General features: G+C 37.9%; 1 protein-coding gene across 1 annotated transcript in view; it reads right to left on the bottom strand.

Annotated features, from left to right (window-relative positions):
• Positions 1 to 7,726: 7,726 nt before the first annotated feature.
• The window catches only part of TSPAN8 (tetraspanin 8), a 28,070-nt gene continuing 9,182 nt past the window's right edge, over positions 7,727 to 26,614 (bottom strand). The window contains exons 3-8 of the mRNA XM_003927801.4: positions 24,033 to 24,170; positions 22,468 to 22,542; positions 22,266 to 22,373; positions 16,900 to 17,031; positions 13,287 to 13,370; positions 7,727 to 9,243 (exon numbers count right to left, since the gene is read on the bottom strand). Of these exons, the coding sequence (XP_003927850.1) occupies positions 9,190 to 9,243; positions 13,287 to 13,370; positions 16,900 to 17,031; positions 22,266 to 22,373; positions 22,468 to 22,542; positions 24,033 to 24,170 (591 nt within the window). The 3' untranslated portion in view covers positions 7,727 to 9,189. The remainder of the gene's footprint in view (positions 9,244 to 13,286; positions 13,371 to 16,899; positions 17,032 to 22,265; positions 22,374 to 22,467; positions 22,543 to 24,032; positions 24,171 to 26,614) is intronic.

The following is a 26,614-nucleotide window of genomic DNA, read 5'->3' as shown; positions in this document are numbered from 1 at the left end:
TGCTTGACTTCGCCAACTCCAGAAATCTGAGAAAAAAAAAAAATGCTGTTATTTAAGCTACTCAGTGAGCTGTATTTTGTTATGGGATCCCAAGCTAATACAGGAGTTCCCTGTATAATTTTTTCTTTGTTTGAAATAGCTGGAGGTTTTCATTTTTCTGTCAACCTTGACTAATATAAGTTCTTTATATCATTGATACTATATAATATTTATTGAGCCTGTAATGTACCTGACATTATGCAAGATGCGTTAATATTCATTTTCTTATCTATCCCAAAACACTGTAACATATGACAAATGGTATGACATAAGGAGCACAGATTTCAAGTCACTTAGACTGAATCATAACTAGTCCACTTACTAGCTGCATGACCTAAGAAAAGTTAATCTTTTTAGGACCTGTTTTCCTTATCTGTAGATTGGTCTAGTAATAGTATCAAACTAAGAGGGTTGTTCTGAATTAAGTAAGTTACTCTGTAAAGTGCTTAGAATATATGTAGGCATGCAATAAGTGCTCAGTCTTTTATTTTTTGTAGGGGATGCATGGCAACAAATTCAGACTTATGTACATGGCATCTGGGTTGGGGTATGGAAAATTACTGAGGCACTGTGACCCTGAAAACAGGACAGGGAGTGGAGTGGGTGGTGTGACAAAGAACGCTGAAATCAGTGTCCTGAGAGTGCAATTTGAGTGTATATAAGGTCACAGGTGCCTCAGTAACCCACCTCAAATGAACATCTAGTGGATATTTGTAGTTAATACAATCCCTTTCAGTAAATACTTGGCAGACGGATGCTGGGGTGGACTCTCTCAGAAGAGCTACTCCCTAGCCCCGCTCAGCTGGAACTGTCTGAGTACTTCATTCTTGGTGTTCACTGCAAGCTATAAGCTCTGTAACTGGTGCCCCTGATGTGATCGCCTTGAATTTATGCATGAAGGTGAAGAGCTCATCAGTTTTTGTGGAATCCCCATAAGGGACAGTCCTGACTCCCACCAGGAGGATAGGATGCATGCATAAAATATCAGGGGCTAGGTTGTCATGGGTCAAAAAATGATCGAAGAGCAGAAAGTATTTTTTTAAACAGTGCAACAGCTACTTAAGGCTATCCAGGGCACTGTAGAGCCTGGAGCCCTATACAAGCTTATGCTTTTAATTCAGCAGGAATGCCTTTGGTTTTCTGATCAAAGAACCTTAGATTTAGAGTTACAGGAGCAGGTAGATTGCTGCCTGAAAAGAGGATATAAGCAAGGTCGTTTTACTAATGTTACTATTTTGACTACCTGGGCGCTGGTATGCTGTGCATTGAATCCTCTTTATCTGCCAGATTGCGGTGAGTCAAACTGCCCATCTTCTCCACCTGGAGGGAATTCAGGAGATTTAAAGGAGAAGGAAAAGCAGAAATCAGAACAATAGAGAGAGACTTCTCTGTCCCCTTCATTTCCTTCTATGGGGAATAAAGAAAAGATTTTTTTCTAGTGAGGAAAATGATGGACTGGAGCCTTTTCCTCCCCCTATAGAAAAGCTATTGCCCTCTTTTCATCCACCCTTAAAGGGTCCTGCATTCATTGGCCCTGTTCAAGCAACAGTGTCTCCCATCCCCCTTGAGGATATTGGAGGCTGCCCAAGGGACGATTCTTGGATAAGAACCCTGGTCACTGAATATCTATATGATCGGGTGGCCACATCTCCTTGACAAATTTCCCTGCTGGAGGAGGGCCTCCAGGAGGGAAGGAAAGTGGCTGATTATGATTGTTTTCCTAACATGCAAGTTCTCACTTCCTACTTCCACCGTCAGCCTTTCTAGCCTTGTCTTCTTTCTGTTTCCCTGGGGCGTAAGGGAAAGTTGTATCCTGCCTCCTGGGTTTTATCCTAGAAAGCTCTGGCTTTCTTGCTGCCCATGGAAGCCTGGGGCAGGAGAGTTGCTAAGATGTCATCAGTGCCCATTTGGTCACTGGCAGTCTGGGCAGTTGCCCCTTTCTTGGTTTGTGGTGATGGAGGAGAAACCAAGAGGCACAGACCGAGTCCCCGGGTGGCTGCAGGCAGTTCCAGCCCGGTCCTAAGGATTCTTCTCACCATGGTCATGTGCCTTAGTATCTGTGCCCAGAAAGCGGCCTGTTGCTTGCTGTGCTGCTGCTTTTCCTAAACTGCCCTTCCCTGCCACCCCTCACATGTCTCAGCTGACAAGTAATTCCATGTCTTCCCTAGGGAAAGGGCTGAGACACAGTCCCTGTGCACCCAACCTTATTAGCCTAAGGTAGGCAGAGGAGTGTGGAGCAGCCTAGAGTACAGAGCACTGGGGGAGGAGCCCGCTAATAAGGGGTGCTCTCCAGTAGCCAGATGACAAATACTAGGCTGAGGTGGAGGAGCCCTGCCAGCTGCTGTCATCTTCAGAAGATAAACACAGCAATAAGGAATGTTTGTTTCTCTTTTTTATAAAATGTTTAAAAACACTGAGGCTAGGAAACGTCAAAGCAGACCCAGTGCTGCATATGTGCTTCTCCCTGGGCCTCTCTGATTGAGGATAGTAAAAATAAGAAAAAGCTCAGTATATTTTCGGTATCTTACCTAACAGGGTTGGCTCCAAGCGTAGGCGACCCAGAGGACAAGGGGAGACGTCTTCTCCCAGCCTGTTACCCTCTTGCCTCCTGCCTCTGTGCTTAAACACGCACTTTTCCACCTGGTCATTCTCTAGCCTCTTGCTCCCACGTGTAGTCTTCCTTCCTTCCCCTCAGGGTAAGAGTAGCAACAGGTGGCAGGCTGTTAGAAAGAGGCTAAGGAGCCTGGAGCATATAGGAAGAAACCAGCTACAGCCCTGCTTTCTCAAACTCACTTCTAAGACAATCCAGCTAAAGGCTAATGCAAGAAAATAGCCAACACCTAAAGACATTTTAAAAAGTTTTTTGTTTTCTTTTTCTTTTTTTTTTTTTTTTAAACACGTTTAAGCTAAGTCAATGCCTGTTTATTATCCTGGTGACTTGCAGTCACATTTTAATAACTTTCAAAGGCTAAAAAATATGGTAAAAATCACTTAAAATATTTATCCCTTCCATGCCTTAGTTTAACAGATAAGCTTTATCTTTTGTCATTTCTGTATATTATGTGCTATTTACCTGTCTCATAATCCCTCTAAACATATACAAAAGATCACAGATTTAATAGCTTCTCTTATCATAAAGGGACACTGGCATTGTGTCCAGTTGTCAGGATGTGATCCTGCTATTCTTTTCCTACCAGTAAGCAATAAACAATTTCATACTCTCTTCGCTTGTGATCTTAATTGGCAAGTAGCAATGGCTGACTTTACTGGTAATATTAGCTTTCATTTACCAGCCTCTAAGCTTGTGAACTTTTTACAAACTGTGCCTGTTAAATTTGCATCTATTGTTTTCTCTAAGCCCTTGCTTCACGCCACTACGGTCTTTAGAGATGGTCCAGAAAAAAACTGAAAAGCAGCCATAATGTGGCAAAATGCCATGCAAAACTGGCAACACGAAATCCAGGAACATTTTAAAACTACACAACAGGTAGAGTTAGGTGCCCTGATACTGGTCTTACAAACTTTTCCTCGCCAAAACATAAACATATTTAGTAATTCTGCTTATGTGGTGTATAGTATTGCTCATTTAGATCTTGCACATGTGAAAGGCATTACTAATGAATCTTTACTAGCTTTGTTTCTGTGCCCGTCATCACCATCTTTACATCACCCATATTCACTCTCATTCTAGGTTACCTTGTTCCGTATCATAAGGGAATGCTCGAGCCGATGCTCTGGTACGACCACAAATGTGGTTTGCAGATTCTTCTGCATTTTTGCACACTCAAGCAGATCATGCTTTTTTTCATCAGAATGCCTGCAGTCTTAAACAACAGTTTCATTTGACACTTGCTCAAGCTCGCACGATTATTGAAACTTGTCTTGATTGCCAATGGCATTTTCTCTCTTCTTTTTTCTTAAAGCTTAGTGTCAACCCACAAGGTCTAGTGCCCAATGCTAGCCAGCAAACTGATGTTACTCAGTATCCACCTTTAGACATTTCAACTTTCTCCACATTACCATGAACACTTATACAGGTTTAATACATGCTATCCCCCAGACCGGAGAAAAACTAAAAATGCAATTGCTCATTTGTTTAGATCTATTATAACTTTAGACCTTCTACAGATGATTAAAACTGATAATGGACCTTACTATCTCAGTGATCAATTTATGTTTGCATTGCAACTTTAACACATACAACATAAAACTGGCATTCCTATAACTTAACCAGTCAGGCCATTATTGAATAAGCTCATCAAACTCTTAAAGTATATCTTAATAAACAAAACAGGGGAAATATGGGTCTCTCTCCTTGAGAACAGAACCTGTCATTGGAGAATTGACCAGCAATGATGGTGATGGCTTGGAAGACATCAGACATTACCTGAGGACAGCTAAAAATATTGGATTAACAAGCAACTACCTGGCTTGCTGCCGTGGAAGCCCCTGAAACTGCAGAGAATTGGTTTCTTATGTATCTGGTGGTAACGGGGAAACTTCTGAGAAAGTAAGACAGGCATGGATGTTAGGGTTGCTGGTAATATGTGTCCTTTGCCAAGTGGGATCAGCTCAAGAATATGTTTATTGGAGTCATGTTCTGAGTTACCCTGTTTTTTTTTTTGTTTTTTTGTTTTTTTTTTGAGATGGAGTTTCACTCGTTACTCAGGCTGGAGTGCAATGGCGCAATCTCAGCTCACCACAACCTCCATCTCCTGGGTTCAGGCAATTCTCCTGCCTCAACCTCCTGAGTAGCTGGGATTAGAGGCACTCGCCACCATGCTCAGCTAATTTTTTTGTATTTTTAGAAGAGACAGGGTTTCACCATGTTGACCAGGATGGTCTCTATCTTTTGATCTCGTGATCCACCCGCCTTGGCCTCCCAAAGTGCTGGGATTACAGGCGTGAGCCACCACGCCCGGCCATCTAATGATACTTCTTGGACAGGAGATCTTATCCCCTTAAATGAAAATTTGGGATGGATTAAACTTAACGACTCCTTGACTTTATTGTCTAGCAATCCTCCTCTTTGTTTTTCTACAATAGCACATGACAAGTGTGTTACTCTCATTCCTCAGGAGTATCTTTACTATCAGTCCAAAAGGGATACTAAGCTTGCAAATTTGACCTTTATTTCTGCTGTTAATACTAATTTTACTGAGGTCTCTAATGAAGCTACACAAGTACCTGAACTTCCTATATGCCATCCAAGTACGGACTGGTGATAGAAGTTTGAGGCTGTCCAGTGGTCTCCATGCAGACAACCTGTGCCGTATCAGGGGCTTCTGTTTGAAAATGGAACTTCACTTGATTGGGTCCCCCATTTTTATCTTATATCTGCAAATCAGACTATTGGTTTTGCGAGTTTCCCTAGTAGTTTTAACACCTGGTCAGAGTATGGACTTTCAGGACCAATATTACAACTAAAAGGTAAACAAGCTTAAAGCCGGCTCATACCCAAATTTGGAGACTAGGTTTTCCTTTTTTGAATGGGTTCTTTCACTTGGTGAGTACATTACTAATGGTGGCAACTATACCCTCTCTTTGCAGAATAATGTTACTGAAACAGTCTTGATTTGTACTACACACCCTTATATACTTCTGTTTGGGCAAGGTGTTCCTAGTATAGAGCAGAATCAATCATTTTATAGTATTAAATTCTCTTCCAGTAGCTGGTATGCTACATGCTTGTCTTATCAAAACATTATACAGTTAGATATGACCTATGTCATGATTTAAAAAAGGCATGTAGAATTGTGGCTACATGTAAATTTAACCAGCAACTGGGAAGGAGATTCCACCTTGCAGTTATTTAGAAAAGCACACCTGCAAGGGGCTTATCACGACCATTTGCCTTTTCAAATTTTCACTCTTGAGTGTGAATTAAAGAAACAACTTGAAGACTGGTCGCAGCAATTACAAACAAGTACCCTTCACAAATTACAAGAAGGCTCTCAATGGTTAAACCCAAATACTTGGTTGTCTGGGTTAAACATACGCCTTTGGGTGATGGCCACTATACTTATTCTTTCTTGTATCTGTTTGCTAGGCATTTGCAGATGGTTCTGTACTGCCACCCAATGCATCTACAACCAGGGAAGAAGCTAACTTTGCGTTGGATGGCCAGCATGCTCTAAGAATTAAAGAAGGCAGAGATGTAGGGTTTGCACAGCAACATATTTAAGCTTATGTACATGGCATTTGAGGTTGGGGTATGGAAAATTACTTAGGCACTATGTATGTTATTTGTGCATGGGGATGAAACTTCTTGACCCTGAAAACAGGACAGGGAGTGGAGTGGGTGGTGTGATAAGAACACTGAAAACAGCCTCCTGAGAATGCAGTTTGTGTACAAGGTCACAGGTGCCTCAGTAACCCACTCAAATGACCATAGTGGATGTTTATAGTTAATACAATCCCTTTCAATCAATATTTGGTGGACAGACGCTGGGACGGACTCTCTCAGAAGAGCTACTTCCTATCCCTGCTCAGCTGGAACTGTCTGAATACTTTGTTCTTGGCATTCACTGCAAGCTATAAGCTCTGCATTTTTAACTACAATTTGTGCCTATTATATGCCAAGCACAGCAATAGGTACTGGAGATATAAAGACAAATAAAAAAACTATCAATGCCTTCAAAGAGTTTGAGGATGCTAACAGAGGCAAACACATGAAAAGATAATTTAATAAAGTATGCCAAGTTTATTGATAGATTTATTATCAGAAAGCTAGCATGATGAACAGTGAGGGTTTGGGACACATTTGACAGGGTTTGATTCCTGGTTCTGCCAATTACTAATTGACTCTAAGCAAGTTATCCATATCCTTTGAGCCTCAATGTTCTCACCTGTGAAATGGGAATAAGAGTACCCACCTCAATAAGGATACAGTGATTAGAAATGAGATAATAAAAGCAAAGATTTGGGTATTGTTCCTGGAAGATGACATGTATTCAAAGGAGAGCTGTTTTTATCATTAATAGAGAAGCACAGACTAAGGGGGCCTAACCCAACCCAAAGGTCTCCCAAGTTTCCTACTGCCTGGCAGCCATTCTTTTTTTTTTTGAGACAGAGTCTCACTCTCTCACCAGGCTGGAGTGCAGCAGTGTGATCTCGGCTCACTGCAACTTCCACCCCCTGGGTTCAAGCAATTCTCGTGCCTCAGCCTCCCAAGTAGCTGGGATTACAGACACGCACCATCACACCCAGATGATTTTAAGGTGGGGTTTCATCATGTTAGCCAGGATGGTCTTGATCTCCTGACCTCATGATCCACTGGCCTTGGCCTCTCAAAGTGCTGGGATTACAGGCGTGAGCCATCGCACCTGGCCCCTTGGCAGCCACTCTAATTTACCTGACAAGAACTGCCTACCTTAATGCTTCTCCTCCTCAGAAGATGAGACTGAGTCTATTATACTTTTCTAGTATGAGCATAAATTAGGACAAGCCCTTTAGAAAATTTCTTGACACCAAATCTATTAAATCTAAGCATATACATACAAAGCAGTTCCACTCTTGCATATACAGCCAGAAATGAGTACATATGTGTTCCAAATGACATGTAAAAGAATGTTTATAGAAGCTTTATTTATAATCATGACAAACTGAATGCAAACTATATACCCATCAACAGAATAATGGAAATACCTTGTGATATATTCATATGTGTTCCAAATGACATGTAAAAGAATGTTTATAGAAGCTTTATTTATAATCATGACAAACTGAATGCAAACTATATACCCATCAACAGAATAATGGAAATACCTTGTGATATATTCATACACAATGAAATATTACATAGCAATGAGAATAAACTACAGCTACATGCAACACATAGATGGATCTCACACACAAGATGTTGAGCAAAAGAAGCCAGAATGCACACTTTATCATTCCATTTAGAGGAAGTTCATAAGCAGGCAAAACGAGTCTGAAGAAGTCAGAAGAGTGGTTACCTTTAGGCAAGTATTTACAGAGAGGGGCAGTCTTTTGGCAAATGTTTACCAACCAGTTCTCCAAAAAAAAAGAAGGAAAAGAAAAGAAAAAGCCCTGAATCCTGAATTTATAGCATTTATCAGTTTCTAATAGCATAAATACTCCCAGCATGGTAGATTTCAAGCTACCAATGTGATGTTATTGAACACAAAGTTGGGAAGAGACGTATATGTGTGCAATCCGCTCAGCAAGTTGGTGTGAGCCAAATACAGCACACAACTGAGAGGCGGCATGAAGGAGAATTCTGGTGTGCTGGAAATGTTCTGTATTTTTTCTTCTTTTTTGGAGATGGGGGTCTTGCTTTGTTATTTGGTCTGGTCTCAAACTCCTGGGGTCAAGAGACCCTTTTGTCTCAGCTTCCCAAGTAGCTGAGCTTACAGGCATGAGTCACTGTGCCCAACTCTGATGTTAGTGCTTACATAGATGTACACATATTCACGGAGCTACGTATTATGAATTATCGACTATATTGTCTGTATATTATACTTCTATAAAAAGAAAATTTTTAAAATATTTCTGAGAACCTGAAAGAAAAAGAAGTTATAACTGTTGTGTCCAAGAGGAAGATCCAGACAGGTATCAGAGAAGCAATGGCTGGAAGGTGGGCACTCAGACCTATTTGTTCCCACAATAGATATGCAGCAAAAGAGAGACACTATTAGTAGTTCTGACATTAATAGAAACGAGATGGTGACTCTTTTAGCTGGATCATTGTCAATTATTTTAACATCAGACTTGATTCAATTGTATCACCAATGATTGATACATCACACAAAAGAGTGTCGTTTCTGAAAAACCCCGGATCCACTGTCTATGGCCCTGTCAAATTAGAGATGATTATTCCACTGGGTGGCTCCAGAAGAACATTTTAAGCACAGTACCACCTGAACACAATGGTCAGACACAGAAAAGCACCAATGTAAACAGTTACTTTTATTTTGAGTAAAAATACACATTCATATCATTTCCTTCATGTCCCTCAAACTTTAAATATGTTCAGTATGTCTAGAAGGTATATTTGGTCTAGCTAGCTGAGATATTTTAAAAAGACAGCTGATCCTGTTGTACATAGCACTAATATATTTAAAGTTAGAAAGCCAAAGCAAAATTTTAAAGGGGTTTGACTGACGATAGCTTGACACGTCCACAGATTCATTTGCTCCCAATCTGGCAATACAGGACCATAGAAAACACCAAACCAAGTATCTAGAGAATAAAATAGCAGGATTAACATGGAATTTAAGGGAAAACACTGGACATATTATAAATAAACACAGAGAACACCATATTTGAAAAGATTCTGTATACTGACAGTTCCAATCTTATCTAAGTTACCTTTCTTGGGAAATTAGAGGTTCCATGGGACAAAAGAGCACTGCAAAAGCTCTCCGAGTTTTTTGTGTGTTTTAATCAGCATTTTTTAGCTGGCCTCTACTTAACTGGCCATATATAACTGCACAGTAGCAGCTGCCACCAGAGGACCCCCTCCCTTTTCGGGAACACACACATTCTTCTGCAGAGCGTCTCCTAAGAGCACTGGGCATCTCAGGTCCCTAGGGGCTAAATATATGTACTGCTTCCATAAAAAGGTTATGATCATCTGGTTTAAATCATCTGCATAAAAATCAAGGAGTCTAGAATTTCTCTTGCTGTAGTTTTAGGCATTTCCAAGAGGAATAAAAAATGAAGTAACTTTTTTTCAAAAAGCTTCTAAACTATGGGGAATAGCTTAAATCAGGAATTTCCTTTGAAGTGAGAAAGCACAGCTGAAAATCTGGGGCATAATTTCCACCCCATTAAGTAGCTCTCCCAAGAATGAGGGACCCCAAAATTTGCTCTAATTGGTTGGAAAGTTAGTGACTCGCACGCTATGTCTTTGACGTAGAAATGACAGATAGGACCTGTGTGCATTACCAATAGAAACTTTCCTCCTTCACCAGCCCCCTTTGAAGGGAGGATGGAGGAGAGCAAAGTGCCATTTATGCTGAGTCAACTCAAATGCTTCTACTGTGTTAAGACTTTCTGCTTACTAACACTTTCCTGGAAATATAAATAACCATTATTTTTTTCTTCTTAAAAAGGTTGACAACAATTCCCTGCAAAACCAATAATTTCCATTCAAAATGTTCTACAATTCAAGACTGAAATTTAGTCTTTTTGCCTTGCTCCCGAGCCTTAAGTCTGTGGGACAAGTATCAAGAAAGAACTTATTTTTAATGGGAAAAAATAATGGAATAAGACAACTTTCACTGCTACATCCTTGAAATAGAAGCCCACCATTTATCAGCAGACTAGACAGTTAATATCACACTTTCTTGCATTTCCTTGTCCGTGAAAAGAACCTTTATCATTGTTCAGAAAAATAGCACATAATTAAAAGAGATTCGTCATTTTATAATGTATGCCAAGACTCATGATAAATTTGCTAAGAGGTAAGAAGCAGTCTAAAAAAATTGTGAAATTATCATTTTTGTTTTAACTGGTTTATTTCTAGGACCTCTCGTCAGGATAACTTTTATCCTACAAAGTGACGGCTCTCGGTGCATAGCTCTTTTTTTTTTTTTTTTAATTTAAGCAAGGAAAGTGCTGATCATTTTTTTGTGCTTGTAAGTTGCTATAGTCAAATGAGGAGAGATACAATAGTCTTGTTTTAAGCTGGAATAATGAGAATTCCAAAAATGTCTATAGATAAATTTTTCTTGCAGAATAAGGTATTTTGCATAATTTTTAGCATCCAGTATGACAAGAATCCCTTAGGTATATAGTCTTAACAGAGCCTTGAAAACAAATATTGGCCCACCTCACTAAAACCTATGCCTAAACATACTAATGCCAAAGGTCTAAATGTGGGAGAGTCTTTTGCTATATGACATGTTTCCGTGGAGATGATCTGAACATATTTTCTGCAGGAAGATATTTGCTTCTGTTTTCTCAAAAGTAGTTTTTAGAACAGATTTTCTATCTCTGTGTCTTTGTGTTTTTTTGAATTTGAACTTTGGAAACAGAGAAAAGAGGCCTAAGTCATAGGGCAGTAGGCTACTTGTACTAATGATTGTAAGACGAACTATAAAGTGCACTTTTTGGATACATAATTTATAGACTGGGTATCAGAAGACTTTTTGAATCTCCTTTTTGAATGAAAAAGGAGATTCTCCTTTTTGAATGAAAAAGGAGATTCTCCTTTTTGAATGAAAAAGGAGATTCTCCTTTCAAGCCTTCGAGGGAGGGAAGGTTTTAGATTGAGGAACTGTGTGACAATTTTTAAAAGTTCAAACGGTTATTTGAACCAACTATTTACCATATCTGCATATAATCTAGAAATCACATCAAATTTGACTGGTCTAATTAAAAAACCAGCTATATTTTATGATAGCACCACAAAAACTCTATACCTATAAATTACTGTATAGAATGTTTTTATTAAGCAATTTCTCTGAATATGTCTTTAGAAGAGCCAATAAAATATTTAAACTTGTAATTAATACATGGAATATACCAATTTCATAAGATACTGAAATGCATTAATCTTTATAGAATCTTATTTTCCACTAGATGTATTTAAATTCTTGAAAATGCCTTTGACAATGACACAAAAGATTTCTTCAGTCTCCTCAATCAAGTATGTCCTTACTTTTTCTGGTTTTGCTAATTGAGGGGCATCTTTGATTTGAGCTAGTGATAGTCAATTGTCAGGACTTGGGTCTAACATGAAATATAACTCTTACATTAAATATCTCATTTAAAGCATGCTCTCTCAATCATTCATTTAAACTTTATAAAGATGTGTTTTATGTATTACGTGTGTGTGTGTGTGTGTGGGTGGGTGTGTGTAGGTGTGTGTGTGTGTAAATACATATATATACATGATTTGTTACTCATTTTCATGGCCATTAGTCCTATTTATAAATTAACATAAACCCAGAATACAAAGCAGAGAAACAAAAGACATCTTACAAAATGTAGAATCAAGAGAAATAGACCTAATCCATAGCACCATTTGACTTTCAATGTATATGAGATCTAAAGAAAGATGGCCATAACCTACCAACAAAGAATGCTTCATATTTAGACCTATTCATCTGGACTATAAGAAAGTAATACCCCACAGTTCAATTTGCTGCTAATAGTCCCTATCCTTTCTCTAATAGTTGCCTGGGAAATTTCACTAGCACCCTAAAGAACTGCTTAGAACACTAAATTGCTTCATTCCCAGTTAAAATTTCTTTCTAGCAGTGATGTGGCATGAGTAAGAGGAAGAACGCTACCAGAAAGCCCAAGGAGTACCTTGCAGTGTTCCATGAGGGTGAAGCACAAGTCACTCAGATGAGCTAAGCAGCTCTCACAGGCATTAACCCGGGAGATACCTCACATTATTAAAATTCTTGCTAATGCCTTGGAATAGGATTGTGAGTGAATTTAATCCACTGGATATCAAAATTACCCAAGATTTGGGATGATTCCAAAATGCTTCTCTGAAGCAGTTTTAATTCATGTTCTTGGCAAAGATTTTTAGGCCATGTGAAAAGTGTCTTTCAGGTGTTTTTTTTGTTTTTGTTTTTGTTTTTGTTTTTGTCTTTCCTTAATTCAGAGAAAGTTCATCAAGACAAAAGTCCTGTGCAGGATATTTTTCCAACATCAATAATTAAAGTCATGAAAGTTAGACATAAACCTCAATTTTCCTTGATAATTTGTTCAAGTGAGTCAATAGTAAATAGTACTTAAGCTGAGGAAATCAGAGGCAATTGCCTCTACCATTTAGGACTTGTTAGATTTCTCTAAAATGCTATGAAGTTACAAGGAAACAGCTTCTCACACTCTTAATTAAGAGTTTTTATTTTCTGTTTCAAAATCAGAATAAGAAATTGTAATGGTCAAATTTTGCTTTATTTGGTACTTTTTCTTCTAACTTAGGAAAATTTTAACCCCTGTGCTAGTTTTCAATGAGAAAAGGGTACCTGTCACTAAGAACTATGTGAAAATTAATTCTATCTTTTCCCCAACAGAGAGGTCATTCAGAAGCAAGAGTCTCAGCCATGCTCACAGTTCATAAAACTAATCTCCTCCTCAGACTCCAGCTAAATGAGGTAGATGATGGGCCTTTATTGTCCAGTGCTTTTCTAAAGCATCTGGGTTTTTTTTAATGGTTGTTGTGTTTTTTGTTGTTTATTTGTTCACCATCAATATTTGTTAGAATTAATGAACAAGCAAGGGAGTAAATGAAGAGTCAATAATACAAGATTATACTGTACCTCAACAACTGCTAGTCCAAATGCTATTCCAATAACTATAATCACATTTTTTGCCAATAGGTTTTTTATGAAAGAAATACAGGGCTGTTAAAAAACAAAACATAAAAAGTTACCTCTCAGAAAGATTCGACCTTATATTAATCAAAATTTTTATTCATCTGCTTGACTTTTTACATTGCTATCAAGAAACACATTCAGAAACAAGGAACTGGGTTATTTCTTTCACTCCCTGATTCACCTTTGCTTCACAAGGTTATAACTGTTGTGGTTTGTTTATACATTAAAAAGCATTTGAGGAGCAAAATTTTGCTTGACTGCCTAAATGTTGATTCTAGGGATTAATAATTATAAATAATGATTTTTCACCAACATATCCTCAAGTGATAGATTTTATAATTTATACTATAAATTTTATAGTCGATAAAGCTATACATTTTATAACATAAAAGTATAAATAATTTTATCTTAACTTTACTTATTTTAGAACTGATACCACCTTGATTACAGATTTTTTATGTATGTAATCTACAACAGAGAGGTTCCTGGTTGAGGTTTTAGCTAATAATATTACAAATTTTTATTTTTAAAGCAAGGTATTTTCTTTCTTTTTTTTAATTTGATACAGGGTCTCCCTCCAGTCCCCAAGCTGAAGTGCAGAGATCTTGGGTCACTGCAGCCTTGACTTCCTGGGCTCCAGTGATCCTCCCACCTTAGCCTCCCAGGGGGGTGAACTGCAAGCATGTGCCACCATGCCTGGCTAATTTTTGTTGTGTTTCATAGAGACAGGGTTTTGTCATGTTGCCTAGGCTTATCTTGAACTCCTGGGCTCAAGCAATCCACCTGCCTCAGCCTCTGAAAGGGTGGGATAACAGGTGTGAGGTCATCATTGCTGGACAAAACAAGATACTTTCAAAATCCCTTAATATTTATCAGGGTTACTTTTATCTTAAAAAGAAAAAAATTACCATATCTACCATTATGCCATTACCTTAGATTTAAAAAAAAAAAAGAGGATTTAGGAGTTGACTCTGCTACATTTTTGAAATGTATTCAATCCAGCATGCATTATAACTTCAAGAATTGTAAATTATGGGAAGAATTTTTTAAATGAAAAAAGACTACACAATATAATAGTGTTATTTTTGTACTGCCTTAAAATATATTATCCCTCTGATGGTCATATATGTGCAAAGGGCTAACAAAATATTGCTATTTGTTAAATAACATAAAAGTCCTCCAGAAGGCTAAATAATCTTTCCTCTTCATTCCTGAATCTAATGAGTTTCTCCATTCACATTGAATCCAAAGTGGTAAACATTCAAGGAAATCATTATGTCATTTAGGGTTAACAATGAGGTTAATGATTATATGTACTGAGTTACATTCATTATGTTTCAGGGATTTTTCTCTTCCTCTTCCCTAAGATAATGAGGTTATCTTGGCAAAAGGAAGAGAAGGAAAAGAAATGTGAATTATGGTCATTTCAGATTTCTTATTTTACCAGATTTCTTGCCAATGACACATGGCAGATGGAAGTATTTTATGAATTTACAACCTTCCTTTTAGGAAACCGGTGTAGCTATCAGCCTATATTCAGCTGAATTATGTGTGAACCTACAGAAAATACCTAGTAGTTTTTTTAGCATAATTCCAGAGGCTTTTCAGAATCTGTCTTGAGAAAAAATATCTTTGAGTTGAATTTGAACGAGAGACAAATAGCAATCTGCAATTGAATTTACTGATTTCCTCATTATCCTAAGTGGAAACTATGTTCATTTACACCATGTTTATTTCCCCTTTTCCTTGTAAATATTGTGTCACTAACATTAGGTAGGGAGGAGGGGAGCAAGGAGAATGTAAAAGTAAGAATCCAACTTTTTTTAGTAATATTACTTTGACAATGAAAAACACAGTAACACTGTAGTCTGGTAGATTACTTCTTGAGTTACTTTAAATATTAGCGACATACATTAAGTATTAATGACAGCAATTCCCCTTCAGGGCAGAGCCTCTTTAATTTTGATAAGATCAGTGGAAAAAATCAGTAAGGATAGGGAAGTTTCCTCTGAGATACTCTCTATTTCCTTTTATAAATTAATCTCAGTATCAGTTACTAAATCAAAACGATTCTAGATTAAAAATAATCTTTGGGTATTATAGATATTAATATTAATTCATTGTGATTTACAATGGTTTTTCATGTATGTGCCTCCCAACTAGATTATAATATCATAGAGGAGCCAGAAGCATTTCTGATCCTAGCAAGGGTCTGTCTGACATGTAGTAGGCACTGAAGAATAACAGCAAATAAATGAAACACTAATATCAACAGTAATTTTTGTACACATTTCTTCTAAGCAGAAGGAACAGCTTACGAAGGGACAGATGTCATGTTCTTCATGAAGCCATACCCTGAACCTCATAGACTAAGTTAGATGGGGTTTCATAACAGCTTGCGCCCATCCCTATCCAATAAATACCAGTGGACCATTGGATGCAAGTTGCCTAATTATCTTTCTCTCTTTCTTAGTTGAGCATCAGCTCCATGAGCGCAAACATTGTGCTGTGTTCAGGAATGGATTTCCAGTGATTGGTAGGCTTGGCACATAAGAGGTGGTCAATAAGTATTTGATGAATTGATCATTAAGAACTAGGACATCCACATATTAACATTCACAAGTCACATAAATATGACATCTACAACACATAGACGATTAACTTATCTTTTTCAATTGACATTAAATGTTCGAGGTAACTTCTCAATTTCAGTAAATCGGTAGCTGTCAATAGCATACAGAAACGAAACCCTTAAGTGTATTGGGAAGGACTCGGAGTCCTTTCTTTAAATCTTGAGAAAGAAAAAACGTAATTTCTTGAGAAAAGAAAACTTTGATTAGAAAACAACAAAACAAATTAAAGTGAAAATTTCACGTTGAAAATTAAAGTGAAAATATTGTTTTCTAAAACTTACATTAAAGTAGAAAAAATACAGGAGAATAATGATTAAAATCACCAAAGAAAGGACAAAATAAACTTTTTTTTTTTTTTTGAGATGGAGTTTCTCTCTTGTTCCTCAGGCTGGAGTACAATGGCATGATCTTTGCTCACTGCAACCTCCACCTCCTGGGTTCAAGTGATTCTCCTGCCTCAGCCTCCCCAGTAGCTGGGATTACAGGCATGTGCCACCATGCCAGGATAATTTTGTGTTTTTAGTAGAGACAGGCTTTCTCCACGTTGGTCAGGCTGGTCTCAAACTCCTGACCTCACGTGATCTGTCTGCCTCGGCCTCCCAAAGTGCTGGGATTACAGATGTGAACCACCATGCCCAGCCCAAAATAAACTTCTTTGTTAATTTGTACTTTGCCTCCCATTGCAGTAGAATGTTTCTTTGACCTATTAAGTTTGGGCTTAAATGATGCCAGACTCATAGAAGAAATGAAGTCTATCTGCTTTGATCGTTAAATAAGAATTTTTTTTTAATTTGGGAAATTCCTGAGATTTTTATGTCATGATTCCCAAAATATGTGATAAATTTTAATTTTTTGTAGAGACTTCCATTGTGAAAATAAAGTAACAAAATTACTTATTGTACCAAATGTGATTTAGTTCTCACCTGTTTGTAAACACGTTTTCCATCATAATCGGTGCATAGTTCCTGTGCATCTTGACATTCACATAATTTGGGATATTGTTGAAAATTATTTCCCCAATCCGAAGCTCCATTTACCAAACCACAGCATTTAAACTGTTTGATAAAAGGTAGAAAGAAAAGCAGTCAGTAAGAAGACTAAAAACATTGGCAATATGTTAAATTAGAAATTTCTGAAATCATTATTAAAACGGTGATTGTGCTAAAATACCATGTAAGTCACCTTTCACCTTTCTAAATGTAGAAGAAAAAATTAAGGATTTTTTCATTTTGATCTTTACATTAATGATGGAAAAATGCAGTTGCAGATTCAAAAATCTGAAGAAGTTGGGAAGATGAAAAAGTCACCTATAATTTTTAGTGACAGAAGAGAGGGGCCAAGTCAGATCTGTGTAACTTAGACATTGTCAAAGAAGTTTCCAAAGAATTCACAAGAGAGTGAAATACATTTTCTTAAAGAATTGTTTCTCAAAAGACACATGAATTTTTAAAAGTGAAATTTCCACTCCATGATCTCTGATCACTTTTGAAAGAGAGGAGGAAAAAAATGACAGGTATTGCAAAGACCAAAATAGATGCTCAAGGAGCCTCCCATAATCTTGAATTTTATGAACATCTTTAAAATATGGGTGGGAACACAAATGAATAATTAAGATCTCAGAACAATATTAGCCAAGTTACAGCCCCAGAATAAACTGATCCATGGAAAAACACTAAAAAGAGAGGAAAGAGGTTTTGTAGCCATGTTTGAGGAAGAAAAACCAGGAAGTGATAACCCTGAGAATCAGGGCATGAAGTACATGATATTATTAGATGGGAGATAGATAATTATTGCCGTCTTGCTTCCATCTGCTCTATAAGGGGGAAAACACTTCGTGTAGAAATGAGAGGAAAAATACAACTATATAAAACAGAGCCAAGAATGAGTGATTTTCCCAGCTCTGATACATTGCAATGCTAAGATATTAAAAGAATTTTCATTTCCTGGGCAGTGATCATGTTTATTAGCCATGCTAGTTAAACCTCTGTGCCAAAGTTTGTTCATCTGTAAAATATAGATAATAGCAGTTGCTAATAATAGCATTTAATTTACAGATTTATTATAAGGATAAACATGAGAAAATCCATGTAATGATAAGAAGTCCCAGCTTGAAGAAAGCACTCAATAATGCATTTTCTTTTTCTGTTTTTGTTTTCATTGTTTTCTGTAGATGTTGTTTCTGTTATGCTCTCACAGGAACATGATCTATTCATCATTGTAATCACTGAATTGAATAAATAGAAAATATCTTTTCAATTCTGTAGCTGATGTAGAGCTAGGAGTGATGATTAATATGCTGGAGAATAGAGTCAAATTTCAAAGATAGTTAAACAACAGATATAAACCAACAAATTCAACTGAGGCAGATATGAAGTCTTGTACTTGGGCCCAAAGACTGAGTTACACAAAAACATTACTCAACAGATGTTTATATGATGAACAGCTGGAAATTTCAGTTTGTTTCAAGGTCAGTACTACCAAGGAGGGTACTCTTGAAACAACTTTCTTTCCTGTTCCCATGGTAGACATGATTCATTGTTTATTCTTCCTGACTACATAATCTTGGGTGGTATTAATTAATACAGACACCCTCTGTCAAATGTAAATTAAGTTCCACTATAAAATTATTTTCTCACTCATAGATCAGCTCATATTTGGAATATGGTAGACCTCAGGACTCCTTACGGAGTCATAGAGACATACTCACAGATGAGAGGGTAGAAGTTAAGGTTAAAACTTGTCACAATATTGAGTCACTAGACTAGAGATAGGAGCAGTTAGGGAAGAAGTTGGTCAGGACTTGTTGAAAGTGGCAGAAACAGCTGAATGAAAAGGGTACTATGCACGGAATGATACAACACCTCTAGACAAATAATCATGAGCAAGAATACAAGAGGGGTGCAAATTCCACCAGTATGTTTACAGGAAATTTCTGTTGGAGATCCCTGAAAACCAAAGCGAAAGCTATTCAGTGTCTGCAGCTTCTGTCAATGTGTTATGGACTCCAGGTCAGGTCATCCAGCCAGAGTTTGTGGTGGTAGGATTCTTATCCCAAAGAAGCATAACTATATATACATATATAAAAAGCATAGTGGAGAAGAAGAAGGAGAAAGAAGAACAGGAAGAGGGAGGAGGAAGAGGAGAAGAAGAAGAGCAGGAAGAGGAGGGAGAATGGAGAAGAAGAAGAAGGAAGAATAGGAGGAGGAAAGGAAGAAAGAGGAGGAGGAGTGGGAGGGAGGAAGCAGGGAGGGAAAGGAGGGAGGAAGGGGGAGGAAGGGGGGAGGGGAGGAGGAGAAAAAAAAGAAGGGGGAGAAGTGGGACCAGGAGGAGGAGAAGAAAAGGAGGTGGAAGAAAAAGAAGAAGAAGAAGAAGGAGAAAATAGAAGGGGGAAGGAAGAGGAGGAGAGGAAGAAAAGGAAGAAAGAGAAGAAGAAAAAAAGAAGGAGGAGGAAGAGAGGAAGAAGAAGGAGAAGGAAAGAAGGAGAAGGAGGGAAGAAGAAGACTCATAATGGACATTTGAAGAAATGTAGTCCTATGAACACCAGGAACTTCAGGTATAGGATTTCTGTACAAGAGCAGGAGCACTTCACGAGAACGTACTACAACAAACAGAACATTTAGAAACCCAGGATTGGCCCGGAGACCTTGAATCTGGGGAGATGTGCAGCAAATACGGCTCAAGACCTGAGCCAGAGGCTCAGTGATTACCTCTAGTGTATTTTGTACTGGGTCAACATCCTGGGAAGGGTCTGGGATCCTCAGCCCCACCCAGCAGAGATACTTAGGCTGCATAAATTCTTCCTGCTTTAAGTCTGTTTTAAGCTGGCCTCTAGAGTAAGAATAATCCCGGAAAGGAGAGAATCAAAGGATACAGCTACAGGGGAGCTAGGAAAACCACATCAGAAAGAAAGTTAAAACAGGGACTGACCCGTATCAGGTTTCAGCTTTTGGAAATGATGCTTTAACCAGAATTTTTACAAGCCAAAGTCTATCCAAATAGGAACTAGTGAATGTTCTTGGGGAAAAAAATGTCATCTGATAAACAGTTTGAGAAACCAAGGATGTTTCCACTTGAAAAGCAAGGATTTTAGGAGTGGAACAATAGGCATTCTCAAAGAAAAATCTATTATATATAATAGCATCAATATTTTTTTCCTCTGAAACTCTGGAAAAACTAGTACTAAATGATGTAAATCCTAGGAAGGCAGATTTTGTTTCAAACTAAGAAAGAACATACTAATCACCAGACTTGTGTATAAGCAGGATGGGCAAAAATCAGTAAACTTTCACCCCTTTAATATTTCATTTGAGGGTAGATGACCGTAAATGTAAAATATATTTATCAGTGAGAAGTCAGAGTAAATGACCTATAAAATTCAAGCCTCTCCTAAGATTCTGTGAATTTCCATGACATGCATAAAGTGAATACTACTACAAGTAGTTAATGTGATAGAAATTCAAAATGAGGATGGCATGGTTGGGAGGAATTCCACAGAGTACCTAACATTTTTGTCAAACTTTAAAGTATATATCAGAAAGAAAAAGTAGTAAGAGCACTCCAAGGATGGAAATCTATGCAAAGAAAGGAAGGGACCCTGAGTACACAGACCTGGCTGGACTAGAGTTTACTCTAGGGAGCAGTACTTAGTAAAGTTAAAGGATTTGGTAGGAGCCAGATAGTAAAAGAGCTCCAATGCCTACCCAAATTTTGACTTTAAAGAAAAAAATGAGAGGATAGTGTATTGATTTAAAAAAAATAATAGACTGGTCAGACAGATCTGGGTTCAAATTTTCAAATTCCAACCCCATCACTTGGTAGCTGTTAGACCTCCCTAAATCCCAATCTCCTTATCTGTAAAATGGGGTTAATGAAGATAATGATATTACCCATCCCATAGGGTTGTTTTGGGTATTAAATGAGCTACAGGATATAAAAACTGCACATAGTAGCAATTAATGTTAGCTATTACTATTTTATGAGACAGAGAAGCAGTGAAGGCTTAGAATGAGAAAAAGAGAGGCTAGACATGGTTGCTCATGCTTGTAATCCCAGCACTTTGGGAGGTCAAGGCAGGAGGATCACTTGAGATCAGGAGTTTGAGACCAGTCTAGGCAACATAGTGAGATCCCTGTCTCTACAAAAATAATAATAATTTTTAAAAAGGTAGCCACATGTGGTGTTGTATGCTTATGGTCCCAGCTACCCAGGAAGCTGAGGTGGGAAGATCGCTTGAGCCCCTGGTGGTCGAAATTGCAGAATTGCAGTGAGCTATGATTATACTACTGCACTCCGGCCTGAGTGACACCCTGTCCTTAAAATAATTAATAATTTTTTTTTGACAGAGTCTCACGTTGTCACTCAGGCCTGAGTGCAGTAGTGCAATCTTGGCTAACTGCATCCTCTGCATCCCAGGATCAAGCAATTCTCCTGCTACAGCCTCCCAAGTAGCTGGTATTACAGGCACGCACCACCGTGCCCTGCTAATTTTTGTATTTTTAGTAAGTTGGGGTTTCACCATGTTGGTCAGGCTGGTTTAAAACCCCTGACCTCAAATGATCCACCTACCTCAGCCTCCCAAAGTGCTGAGATTATAGGTGCGAGCCACTGCACCCAGCTCACTTATTTTTTAAAAAGAAGAGAGAGAGGTTGTGTGCCATGGCTCACCCCTGTAATCCCAGCACTTTGGGAGGCTAAGGCAGGTGGATCACCTGAGATCAGTAGTTCGAGACCAACCTGACATGGTGAAACACCATCTCTACTAAAAATACAAAAATGAGCTGGGTGTGGTGGCGCATGCCTGTAGTCTCAACTACTCAGAAAGCTAAGGAAGGATAAATCACTTGAACCTGGGAGGCAGAGGTTGCAGTGAGCAGAAAATGTACCACTGAACTCCAGCCGGGGTAACAGTGTAAGACTCTGTCTCAAAAAAATAAAAAATAAAAAAAAAAAAAAAGGAGAGAGAGAGAGAAAAAAAAAGGTGATTCTCAGACATATTACCCTTTTAAATGGAAAATATTAAAACTATTATTGATTTAACTCAATTGAGGCTTAACCTGTCATAAACAAATCTTCTTAATTTCTGTCTTTCAAAACTGCTTTAGAACTTCGTATGAGGTGAGAAAATAATTACAAACATTCTTAGATTTTTCTTACTGCATGGTGACAGAATAATCAATCAAAATCTGCAAAATGGAGACATTTTTTCAATCTTTAAAAAATATGTGAGTTAAAAATTAAACACAGAAGAATTATGTCCAACTCTCTAAAATGAACAACAAATTCTAATTACCTCTTCTTGAAAGCCAATTATGACTTGTTGGAATTCTTTCCCACTTCCATCTGTGGTACTCAAAAGCTTTGTGTTTTCATAGAGAGTTTCATTCAAGATGCGATCAGACTGAAAATTGAAAAGTACTTTACATTATTCATGCATGTGGTAGTATTTCAAGTTTTCAAACTTTTTCAAAATTTTCAAACATCTGTGCACACACCTCAGGTTTGAAAGCAGCTCCTAGGATACCTGCCGCCACCTGCAGTAGCAGGATCACAAGCAAGCCTATGAAAAACTGAAGAAGAGGGAAAGAAAGATACATTATCCTCAGTGCATTCAGTAACATCTGGGGACATTCTGGCACAGCGCTTCTCTCCACAGCTCGGATTACACCACAGTGAGAGTGTCAGTCACACTCTTCATTTAATCCACTTTTTACTTCAAGCTGAAAAATTTTAGTTTATTACTACCCAGAAACCTTTGTTTCAGAGATTGATTGAAGAAAACGGTTCAGATAAAAAATTCCCGAAACAACTATTGATATCTGTATGATATTGACTAGAGGGAAGTTTGAAAACTTAGATGAGTTTATTTGAATATTATTTTCTTCCTGCTCTTTCTTCATCAAACACAAACTAACACAAACTCAGACCTAGCTTTGAAACAGCATTTTCACCACTATCAGAATCATCTGGCATCTTGTTACATACACAGATTCCTGAAAGCAGCCTCAGATACACTGAATCATAATTTTGAAGGATGCAGCCCAAAGATGATTATTTTTTTAAAACAAGCTCCTTGAGTAATTAAATTCACCACTTGCAAATGAGGCCTTATTGATCAAAAAGCGATCAGTAGGAATGTTATTAGAATCTCTTTAAAACTCTGTCCTTACCGTCCCTTGTAATAAACAAAGAGTTGTAAACATTTTTTTCGGGTACTGATATAATCCTCATTTTATTAGAGGAATAAGTTTAGATTAGATCTGATAAACTTCCATGTCATATTTGTATCTGATAAACACTGATTTTTTTCTAATATGTTTACTATATCCATTTTCTACTATATATGTTAAAAGTAAATGCCTGTGAATTATCCAAACCCAATTTATCCTCCTTGATGCTCTCTAAGAGAGAATTCTAATTATCTTATTCCTTTAAACTTTGTTTAGCATAACGTATAGAACACCCTATGACCTTACCACAACCCACACTTGGATTCATCTTGCATCATTTACTGGAAACAGTGTTTGCCAGTCTCCTGCCATGCCCAAGGCTTCTCAGTTCCCAAACACACCAGCACCATACTGCCAGGTCATACTGCCAGGTCATCTTCCCAGAAAGCTCTTCCTACCTTCACTCATACAAATACCTTATTCATTTCTGCCCTGGCTTGAAAGTCCCATCCCCTGTCCTGCCCTTTGCTTCTGGGGCCACTCCCACTGTAGCTATTTGCTTACTTGTTAATCTTCCCTAGTAGGTTCTAAAGGTCTCATATATCATTTAGCACAATACTTGGCACATAGAGGTATGGCAGTAATGTTGAATGAGTGAATGAATGAATGGATGAATCATTAAAATTTGTCTCCTCTCAGAGTATCCTCCAGTTTCTAAGCCAAACCAAGCCAAATGTAAGCCATATTAGCTTCCACAATCAAACCTTCTAAAGAGAAGTTACAGTTAGAATTTCACCAATCATGACATGTTCTTTTAACAGACAATAGGGATGGGAGAGAATCCTCTGGAGTCTCAAGGTTGGACACTGGGATTTGTTTGGAGAACTCACCAGCAGAAGCATGCAGCGACTTTCTCTTATAGCACCACAGCATCCCAGGAAGCCCAGAATCATGATGACGGCACCTACAGCAATCAGTAGGTTTACAGCAATATAGGGGCTAGAGCCTAAATCTTCAGAGCTGAGAATCTGAAATAAAAAAAGAGATTAATGGCAGAAAATCCCTTTCCTTGACGTTTATTTTGTTAATTCAAAAAATATCCATTGAGTGCCTACTATGTGTCAATTCCTGTGCTAGGACCCTGAAATACATCAGTGATCTTAAAAAGTACAAATCCTTACCATCATGGAGCCTACATTCCACTGAAGTGCTCCTTGCCTGAGTAATGTTTCCAACCTTATATTTTTCTAAAATGATATGTTGAAAGCTGGGTGGAAGAAATATAATAAGTTTTTTTAAACCCTATTTTAAAAAGCTTAGGACAATTACTTTTACTCTTCTTGATGTGATCTTTGGTTCACATATTTTGCGTATTCTACATAAATTAGCATTATAAAGCATGTGTTGTTATGGTTTTTAATTCTTTAAAAAGTTCAAGTTCTTTATTGATAGACACAACAGTATGAATGAATTTCAGAGTCATTACGCTACGCTAAAGAAGCCACAGAAAAAAAGTAAATACTTTCTGATTCCATTTACATAAAGTTCAAGAATAAGCAAAACTATAGTTATAAAAATCAAAGCAGTGCTTCACTTTGAGCAAGGCAGAAGGGAAAGCAAGAGTTAACTGAAAAGGGACATGAGGGAACTTCCATGGGTTAATAAAAATGCTTTGTATCTTCATTAAAAAAAAAAAAAATCCAGTTCCTGATATTCCATATCAATTTTATCTCTTTGGTTCCAAAAGTCATAGTCCATAGAATCATCTAGAAACTCTTTATTTTTACTGTTAATGAGATATGAAGAAAAAAAAAATCCTAGGGCCTTTTATAGTGGGAGGGCTACCCATCAGGCATAATTCAGTTCTCCCAACAACACACACATACTTGTCTTCATCACCCTCATAACACCTAGCCTCAGTCTACCTCTTGTCCTCCCTAAGTGGATTTATCCAGAAGTAAATCACAATGAAAAAAGTAAAGCCTTGTGCGTGTGTTATGCATAAACGCTATACGTAGCCCATTTGTCTTCTATCACTTCTATCTACTGGGCTGTCTCTAGAGAGACCACTAGTTCCTAGACTAACTCAAAACCTCTGCCTCCCAGAATGGGCTATATAACATGTACATCAGCTCCCTTAATAGTCAATACAAAAATGACTGCTACTGCTCTAACAATATTTTTCTTTTTCAAGGTTTTTTAAATCCTCTTATTGCCTAGAGGAAACTTTCATTCAACAATCAATAGGAAGGAGTGTGCTGAAGTTATAAAAGCATTAAAACAAGTATCTGTATTCTGTCAGGGTCCTAATAAATAAGTGTGTAAACCTGGAACAGTCATCCAATCTATTGAGCTCCAGTTTCCTCATTTATAAAAGGGGATTGAGTCAACCTCTGTGATAGCTAAGGCCTCCTTTGTCTCTAAAAGTCTTTGCTTAGAGATAATGTTTCAATTTACCTAGTTTGAAAGCTTGGTTATGTCCTAAAGATTTTCATTTGATTGGGCTTTTGTTTCTTTGTTATTGTTTTCTTATTAATATCATAGCTGAAAAATCAGTTGTGTTAATAAACAGGCATGACATTGGAATCAAAACAGATGTGACACAAACAGCAGTGTTAGGAAACCAGCACTATGGACTTAACACTAAATATTGCTTCACTAGAATACTGCGGCCAGTACAGGCAAACCCTACAAAAGGATGTAAACCACGCTAGCTGGGTTAACAGAAGTTAGAACAGCTATCCCAGACAAATAACAGCTCAAATATTTACACGTGAGGCCAAGAGAGCATGATCAGCACTTGCGCAGCAAGTAGTGAGATGCTTCTATGATGCTAGGCTGGGCAGGGTAACCTACTGCCAGAGACTAGCCAGAAAGCAGTGCATTGATTCTCTAGTGGCCATTGTTCCAAGGCCAGCCCGACAAGAGGTTATTCTTATTCAAGAATGAAGTGGAAATCTGAGTTCAGATGTTTGCACCAGGGGAGACACAGGAGGGTTTGAAAAGCTGTCTCGAACGAACACTGTGTCCCTGTGTGTCTTAGGACAACAGGAGAATTTAAAAGACAGAGAAATGGAGCTGGGCCTGAAAGATGAGGACTCAGGAATCCTCTTTGGATCAGAGGGACCTCCTGGGACAAGAATGGCTGCCCATGTGCTTTTCCTCATGGTGCTAACTTTATCCTGAGGTAGAAAAAAGGGTCCCTGGGAGATACTGAGATACTTCAGCAAAAAGATGTCATTTCCCTGACATCTGACATCCTCCTTTTGCATGTTTATGCTCACGTTTTTTCCTTCCAAAACAGCTACCTCTGTTTTTTCACTAATAAGAAATTCAGCTCTTTGCTCAGTCTTGATTCTTTGTCACTGGCTTGAGATAAACACAAATCAAGCCAATTATATACATGTAAGTCAAGCTGGTTAATGTTATCCTGGCAGACACTGGCTTTTGTTCAGGGTGAAAGGCTGATGAA

The sequence above is a fragment of the Saimiri boliviensis genome, chromosome 7 (genome assembly GCF_048565385.1).
Source record: "Saimiri boliviensis isolate mSaiBol1 chromosome 7, mSaiBol1.pri, whole genome shotgun sequence".
In the NCBI taxonomy this organism is placed as follows: Eukaryota; Metazoa; Chordata; class Mammalia; order Primates; family Cebidae; genus Saimiri; species Saimiri boliviensis.
This window is presented reverse-complemented; position numbering and strand designations above follow the sequence as displayed.